Source organism: Mesoplodon bidens, assembly GCF_964165515.1.
Source record: "Mesoplodon bidens genome assembly, chromosome: X".
Classification (NCBI taxonomy): Eukaryota; Metazoa; Chordata; class Mammalia; order Artiodactyla; family Ziphiidae; genus Mesoplodon; species Mesoplodon bidens.
This window is the reverse complement of record NC_138163.1, coordinates 45,853,721-45,862,057: the sequence shown is the minus strand read 5'-3', so window position 1 is coordinate 45,862,057 and position 8,337 is coordinate 45,853,721. Positions and strand designations below refer to the sequence as shown.

Genomic DNA, 8,337 nt, shown 5'->3' with positions numbered 1-8,337 from the left:
GGACTCCCCGAGTTTGAGAAGCCTGTAGTGCATTCTGGTGTACATGCTTAGGGTAATTCAACACTTAGAATTGGAGGCCAGAGAAGATGTGGAGGGCGGTGCCGGCGATGCATTGAGACTCAGTAGCAAACAAGTAGCGAGTGAGACCACCTCAGAGGAGTCAGGTTTCAAGCGGAAGACACCACCGGAAGTGACGCAGTAAACGGGGCTCAGAGCAGGGCGCAGGGCATGCTGGGAAGCTGCTGCCTAGAGCCAGAGGAAACGGGAGGAGAGGCCGCTGCAGAAAATTCAGATTCAGGTATGCAACGATTCAGGAGTGACTTGTCTCAAGAAGCCAGAAGAGAACACCAACAAAGTGGTGATGGTCCTAATTGTGAGCAGCCACACATCAGCCACAGGTAGTAGGACTATCGAGATATCAGATTTGTTGGGGACTTTGAGATGAGCCGTTTTGAAGGACGCTAGGGAGTCGAGTCCGGTTGTAGTGGTAGTTAAATTGCTTGAGCTTGAATCCCAGTTTGTGACCCTAAGCAGGTTACTTAATCATTCTGTGTCTTAACTATATAACAGAGATGATTACCTCATAGCGTTATTGTAAGAAGTGAATATGGGGTTCAAATGCTTAGAAAAGTACCTTGCTTGCGGTCACCACTCGGTAAAATTTTAAATATTTTTAGAGGGTGCGTTGAGGAAGGTGGTGAATAGCCCTAGAGACTAATCTTCATTTGAGGTCTGCAAGACCTTTCAGAATAGAACTAAACGAACCTTTTCCACAGAATAGTGCCAAATCAAAATTGCGAATGATTTTAGGACTACGACTGAGATGCTGGGGTTTAATTCGGTGAAGATTGATTTTTCCAGAAGGTTCCAGAACTCTAAGCCCTTTGTCTACCAGGCATGCGCAGTAAGGTTGCACGCTTTTCCTCAAGCTCCACCCTTTTTTCCTGTTAGCTACAGGTCAGGCAGGTCTCCTAGCGTTCCTCACTGGTGTTCACCTAGCCCTGGCCCCACCTCCTGGAGCAAAGAAGTTTCCCCATTGGACGCCTTAAATAGGTCTTTTTTTGCTGTCCTTGGGCACGTTGGAGAAATGGATACTTTGTTAAAATTGTCCAGCTACAAAAGCAGAGTGTTTTTTTCTTCCAGACTAAGTTAATAAGTATCAAACGAGTGAATACCTGAAGCGGACGGGAGGGTACGGTCGGAACTGAAGAGAATTGAACTTAAGGTTGGTACATCGGGGTGCTTTTAACAGCGGACCGAGTTGCTTCCGGGAGAGAATGGGCGGGCAGAGAATTCTGTGGGTTTGGCGGGTTTCTCTGTCTTCCTAAGTATATGATCATCCCGCAGCCAACAGAGCTGTACAGGACAGGACGCTGAGAATCCGTCCCCGGGGGAACACGCTGCTTTCAATTACCCAATGGCCACGCCCATGGTGAGTGCCCCGGCGGCGGCAGGGTGCCCGGGAGCGGGCGGCTGAGGGGAGGGGTTCTGGGGCGGGCTGGCTGCTGGTCACGTGGTCAAGCGGCGAATCAGGGTCCGGCCCGCCAGGCGCCGGGGGCGGGGCCCGCTCTCTGCAGCCCCCACTGTCCCCCGACCCCCCACCTCCAGGGCCGTGAAGTCGCTTTTCCGATCCTGGAAAGGACCCTGAGATGGGAACTAGCGAGAGTCCGGAATGTTGGGGTCTGTTGCTTATGGCTTGTAATCTAATCTTTTCTCGATCTAAATAACTTTCAGTTGCCAGAGACAGAAACGAAACTAGTTCTTCATTCAAATACTAGGCTGGGCTAGTAAATGGCTGGGGAAGAAAGTACTTAATCTTCCTGAAGGAGAAAACCGCAACAGCATTTATTTGCTTCGGTTTTAAAATCCTGTACAAACGCCGGTGAATTTTTACGTAATGTGAGGACGTTTCCTAAGTACCTAGCTTTTCAAACAAGTTCATTGAACTTATTCTATTTTTTTTCCCATTCAACTACTTTTGAATAACTTCTCGCTTGTTTCCTAATTTATTCAGTGGCAATCCGCGCCCGCCCCCCGCCCCGTCTCTCTCTTTTTTTTAAGGTTCAGACCGCATAATTTTTATTAAGGTAAATGTTTTGTAAAATACTGGAAGCCTAAAGTACCAGTTGCCAAGCAAAGATTATAAATTTATATTTAAAGTAAGAAAAAAAGTGAAATTGACTAATCAAGGATGAATATGTCCTAAAGTTACCTCCTTAAAAAGAATGAAAATTGGAAACTTGAGCCCTAACGTTAAAAATGTTCAAATTTATGTGGAAAAATGTGGACTGTGTATGGAGCTACAAAGTGATTGAAATAAATCATCAGCTTTTGTTGGTGATTTTGTGTTTGTGAGGGATTGGAGGGGTGGTAATGTACACTTTAATGAAATTTTTCTTGTAGGAGTTTAAAACTTATGTAGATCAGGCATGCAAAACTGCTGAGGAATTTGTCAATATTTACTATGAGACAATGGACAAGAGAAGACAGGTGAGTGTTATAGACTACTACTCTTTATTAAATACCAGTTCTTTCTTTCTTTTTTTTTTCTGATCCAGCCATTCATCTGACTTGCATAAGTGATAGCTGTGTTCTTTAAAAGCACATTGCTTAAGGAAGGGTTGGTATGGCATTATGGAAGTATGGACTCTGGAATCATACCCCAGCTTTGTGTTTGCCAAGCTCTGTGACCTTGGGCAAGTTGCTAACCTCTCTTAACCTCATTTTTTTTTAGGGTGGTAAATGGGAATTAATTTAACTACTGCACTTATCATGGGACCCAACGTATATTTACTTAAATATGTTACATTTTGTTCCTTTCATTGTATAACAATATGGTTCAAATAGTATTAATGCTAGTGAAGGGGGTCTGCATTACAGGGACTGTTCCCTGATTTGCCCCTTTAAATTCATATATTAATTGATAATTTTCAATTAAAGCTCACAGCTGTAGCTGGCACTCACAAACAGAATCTGCATGGCTTGGATACTTTTAGTCTTCAGCAGAGCAAGTTCTGACTTCATCAGCTTTTTTCATTGTGATTTATCCCTGAGCCATATCTTCTAAGTAACTATTTCAGTATGTGCTCGAGAGCCTTGCCTGGGTCTCTTATCAGAATAGGACTGTGTTTTAGAGAACTTTGTCTACGCTGTAGGCACAGAAGTTAGTATCTCTAAAAACTATTTTGTTAAGGCAGAAGATTAAAAAGTTCTTGATACTGACATTTGATGACAAGGGACAGGGGCAAGTGATGTAACAATGGACGTTTATTGTGCCTTGGTGCCTTCAAAGACAAAGTAGCCCCCCCCCAAAAAAAAAGGAAACATAGTTCATTTCCAGAGTCCAGATGTGTGTTGGCCCTTTAATCAAAGTTAAATTTTAGAGCTAAGCAAATGTGTCCTGTGACACACTAAATTCCTGTGACTGACTCCTGGGACTAAAAAGTTAACTCTTGAATTCTGCCTTATTTGAGCTTTAACTTACTTGACTTATCAAAGACACTGCTTTAGCAAGTACTCCTGATTCTTTTGAACTAAATATGCTATTTCCATAGTGGTAAGAGAAACGAATGCTTCCTAACACATACAACATGAAATGGTTCAAACATTAAATAACTCACATGTATATAAACACTAGGATTGAAGTGTACAGGTAGGGCCTGATTGACAAGTTTGTTAATTCACAGGATTAGAAAAGGGAGGGAGATTAAAACTGGTTCGGGGCTGCATGAGCTTGAAACGTGTGATCATTTAATTTATTTTAATACAGAGAGCAAAACTTAAAAAAAAAACTATCTTCCAGTTTGATACACAGTTTTCTCAGTGTGGCTAAAGTGAAATATGAAAAAAAAAAGTATTTAGCTAGCTGCCTAGTTTATTAAAAGCAGGATAATGTCTATTTAAGGCCAACGTTATAAGGCACATACCTTGTTGACACTGTCTTCCCATGAGAGGGGGCAAGGGAAGGAGAGATGGAGGAAGAACAATAAAAATGTTTAGATACTACCTGTAACCTTTCAATCCATTTCTATAAAATACTTACCCAGAAACAAAAAAACTTTCCCTTTTTTTCTTTTTTCTTTCTTTTTAGGCACTAAACAGGCTGTATCTGGACAAGGCCACTTTAGTATGGAATGGAAATGTTGTAACAGGGCTGGAAGCCCTGACTAAGTTTTTTGACTCATTGCCTTCTAGTGAGTTTCAGGTCAATATGCTAGATTGCCAGCCAGTTCATGGTAAGATCATGGTCTTTTAAGATACTTCCTTTGTTTTCCTTTAGTGAGCAGTGAACTTTAACACCAAAAGCAGCTAGCGACTTTCAGTGGTAGAAATAATTACTTTTTTGAGCAAATTAAATATGAAGAATTTAGCTGTCAAATCAAACTTTTGGTCTTCCTTTAGATGTATCTCTCTCCAGAGGACCACTAGTAGGTTTTGGTGGATTGAGTGATTATGGCTTAGTAAAAGTCATGTGACAAATTGAGCCTTAATATGATTTTTGTTAATGGAGAGGAACGACTATTTTCCCTAAATAAATTGTTGCCTTCTGTACCTTGAAATGTCTCCAGAGAAAAATTATACCTTATCTCTGATTAATGTGTTTTATTATCTTACAACCTATTAAAATTTCATAGAAATTCACTCTGTTATGTGAAAGGATGACTTTTGGCAAGACACAATTTGATTCAAGGTAGTAGATTGATGCAGTTTATAAGATTAACCTCTAGGTGGGGTCCTAAGCATCTTAAGTAGTAGTTGAGTGTGATTTTTTTTTTCCTTTATGGTTCTTGAAAAGAAAGCTTAAGAAGCAAAATACGACAAAACTCTTTTAGAAACCCAATGAAATAATTATAAATACAGCAACCAGATGGTCCTATTCTAGATATAAGCTTTTTATTTTTAAACTTTAGAGCACCCAAAATCTTTCTGGACTGAAAATAATGTTAATATCTTTGAAATGATGATTGAGTTTTCTGGCTTTGGGTGCACATGCTCAAGATAATGTGCAAAGTAAAGAAAGTTGATGAAACTTTTTTTAGTGTTAAATTTTAGGCAGTGTAGTTTAAACCTGAAAATCTGCTTACTTAGAGAGAGAATCCAACTTCTTCTCTTTTTTTGTGTGGGTGAAGAGCAAGCTACTCAGGCCCAGGCTACAGTTCTTGTGGTGACCAGTGGAACTGTGAAGTTTGATGGAAACAGACAACACTACTTCAACCAGAACTTCCTGCTGACTGCTCAGTCTACTCCTAACAATACCGTGTGGAAGATTGTAAGCGACTGCTTCCGTTTTCAAGATTGGGCTAGTTGCTAAAGGGGGCAAAAGTCCATTCTCTTTTGGTCCATTAGTTCCAGCAGTAGAAACTTATAAGAAGTAGTTCATTGCATTGTGGAAGCATTAAAAACTAATATGTGCTGAAACTAAATTTCTTTAATATTTTTTATTCCTAGCGGCACCTTTTCTAGCAGCTGCCAGTTTAGATCATTGCCCTTAAGAGCTTTAATGTTAGTTTTCTACATGCCTTATATACGTTTCACTAATGACATTCTTACAGTAACATTAAACCCATGGCCTCTGTACTAATATACTCACTGTGAGCCCAGTGTATTGCAAAAATGAAATCCTTTTATAGTACTGTCTATGGGATATCAGCACAATGTAACTCTCTGCGAGGAAGCTGGAGTGGTTTTTTTTTATTAGGCTAATTTTGTAGTACAACATGTACCTATTTTTGGTAAACACTGGTAATGCAGTTTAAATATGAGGCTTTTTCAAATCAGTTCAATGAACACATTACTAATTTAGGTTTACATAAGTACTCTGACATACTAGAATGGCATGTAGAGATGTTCAGTAGTGTTTTTATGTTAAGTAATGTAGGTGTGTTTTTTTTTATGTTGGCATGTTTTCTTAAGTGAATTAATCTACTAGAGAGGTGTAAAATGTTCTCGATTGATACCTGAGTGTTAGATACAATCAGTGGCTTAAAAGCAAAACTTCTTTTTTTTGTTTGTTTTTTAATTTTTTATTAGTTTCTGCTTTATAACAAAGAGGATCACTCATACATATACATCTGTTCCCATATCCCTTCCCTCTTGCGTCTCCCTCCCTCCCACCCTCCCTATCCCACCCCTCCAGGCGGTCACAAAGCACTGAGCTAATCTCCCTGTGCTATGCGGCTGCTTCTTAAGAAAGCTTTTTCTTGGCAGCTCCAGGTCTGTCACTTTAGATAGTAAATCGTAGTAGTACTAAGAGTTCTAATGGGAGAATGAGAAGTGAGAAGTGTAGAGATCCGAGGTTGGCCAAAAGCAAGGCGGGGTGGCCAAACGGTACACTTTTGGTACTTGTTTCTACCTCTACATTCTAAAAATGTAGCCTAATTTTAGGATTTAAGTCATCAAAGTAATAAGTATCCTAACCAAATGGTCACGAAGGCCACTTTTGTTCTAAGAATTATTTTTAAAGATTTTTCCAGTTCACCTCATACTTCTCACAGTATATGTCTCCGTTTATTCAAGAACTTATGGGGGTGAAATGTCAGCAATAAGCCTGACCCTGCAACAGGGTCCGACAGGAAAGTTGGAAACAAAGCCATCACTCCCTCTTTGGGACCCTTAACTTCTAAGTCTTCCATGTGAACTTCAGGCCAAAAGTCTCCTATGTACTACCCACCCCCAAAGTGAGTGATTTGTTCTCTGTGTTTACACTGTCAACTGCATGGTCTTTTTACTACTTAAAATTATTTAATCTCATGATTTGTTCTTCCATATGGCATTGAGCAAATAGATCTGTTATAAAACATGTTCCTGTTATGTGGCTAACACTTTGTCTTTTTAGAGAAAACAGAACAGCAGATCTTCATAAGCCCATAAACTTCAAAAGAACCAGTTCATTCATTTTATGTCTCAACATCTAAAGAGAAATCTAGCTTTGGTTTTTGGTTAAGCTTTAAATGTTTCTCCATTCTTGAATTTGTTGTTTTCATGTTTTTACACTAGGTGTGCCAGCTTTGTTTCTACATTGCAACTCAAAGTTAATGTTTCTTGTCATTTAATTTGAAAATTGGTGATTCATTTACTCTTGTCGCAAACTACACATTACATTTCTGATATATTAGCAAAATAGAATTAAGTAGAAGGGGATGGAACTGAAATTTAGACCACACCTTCCTACCTTCTTGTAGTACTGACTAAAATTTACACATTATATTCTACTCAAAGTAAGTTTATTCTAATTTTGGATTGGCTTTTAAAACCACAGCTTTAGAAAAAAACAATCAGATTGCCCAAATATTGCCCTTTCCCTTAAGAGGAACAGTTTCAAGTAAAAGCTGCATATAACAAGCAATAACTAAAATGAGTGGTTGTATACTGTTCATAAATTCAGTGTTTTAAGACTTGTATATGAGTTGCTTTTTCCAAATTCTGTATAACTTTTAAATGGCTGGAACTACTCTTACATGGACTAGACTGTATTTTTGACATGGACATATTTTTGTAACTTGAAAAAATAAAATTTGCCTTGTAAGAGTTTTCTCAAGCCTGGTTTAAGGTCTCTTGATTTTTTTAAGGCTCCAGAACAGTTGCTTGTTCCTTTTTACAAATATAACGTTTTTATTAAAAATTTTAAGTTAGAATGTTGAAAACAATGGTTGACAACTTGGACTTTGTCTTTTCTCTAGTCTACCTCGTTCTTCCTCTTTTCCTACCAAATATTCACATTCCTGAGATCATCTGTTTGAAGTAACAGTGACGTTTCTGGTAAAATGTTGGAAATTTCAACCTTGAAAAACTAGCCAAAATATTATATCCAGAAGGCAGTGAAACCAAAAGTTCATTTTCAGAAAAAAAAATGGTCCCATTAACTTTAATTCTACATTAAAAATATGTCGGCAGACACTTGAGGAGTGAGAAGAGGCAACAGCCTTTAAAATCAGCTCCTGTATTTCATCCTGTATTTCATGAGGCACGTATTTTTCACAATTTAATATCCCTGAAATTGGTGTGTTTTAAACTGATGCTAAAGCATACTTTAATTGGCCTTTTTTCTTTTCCCAGTGGTTCGTAAAATACTGATGAGTCTTACAATTGATGGCATCTTAGATTGATGAAATACAGTAATGAATTTTGCCTAGATAAAAATGGTTAGGAATCTACTTCCATGTAAATTTGTAGGCATTCGTGGAAGGAAAAGACTGTAAGCTTAAGAGGCTAATGACTCATGACAAACTCTGTCACCAAGTTATTTGCATTTCATGTCTAGCTCATAAGGCTGGAAGAGCTGCAGACCTTATTTAAGCATGTAAGTGCTTTGGTGAATTGGAATCAGCATTTTCCTAG

General features: G+C 38.8%; 1 protein-coding gene across 3 annotated transcripts; it reads left to right on the top strand.

Annotated features, from left to right (window-relative positions):
• Nucleotides 1–254: 254 nt before the first annotated feature.
• On the top strand, nucleotides 255–7,537 carry NXT2 (nuclear transport factor 2 like export factor 2). 3 transcript variants are annotated; one of them, XM_081222893.1, is made up of 5 exons: nucleotides 255–398; nucleotides 1,348–1,432; nucleotides 2,404–2,490; nucleotides 4,091–4,235; nucleotides 5,130–7,537. In XM_081222893.1, the coding sequence occupies exons 1-5, from the start codon at nucleotides 301–303 to the stop codon at nucleotides 5,309–5,311; spliced, it is 597 nt and encodes a 198-aa protein (XP_081079019.1). In that variant the 5' UTR covers nucleotides 255–300; the 3' UTR covers nucleotides 5,312–7,537. The 3 variants fall into 3 exon arrangements, with proteins under 3 accessions (XP_081079019.1, XP_081079020.1, XP_081079021.1); XM_081222894.1 differs by lacking the exon at nucleotides 255–398 and adding an exon at nucleotides 1,068–1,225; XM_081222895.1 differs by lacking the exons at nucleotides 255–398; nucleotides 1,348–1,432 and adding an exon at nucleotides 1,486–1,680.
• Nucleotides 7,538–8,337: the final 800 nt, after the last annotated feature.

What these genes read in the sequence shown, in the direction of transcription:
- NXT2 (XM_081222893.1), top strand. Translation starts at nt 301, where the DNA reads ATGCAACGATTCAGGAGTGACTTGTCTCAAGAAGCCAGAAGAGAACAC. An exon ending in ACCCAATGGCCACGCCCATG is followed by an intron (nt 1,433 to 2,403) that starts GTGAGTGCCCCG and finishes TTTTTCTTGTAG; the next exon opens with GAGTTTAAAACTTATGTAGA. An exon ending in CAATGGACAAGAGAAGACAG is followed by an intron (nt 2,491 to 4,090) that starts GTGAGTGTTATA and finishes CTTTCTTTTTAG; the next exon opens with GCACTAAACAGGCTGTATCT.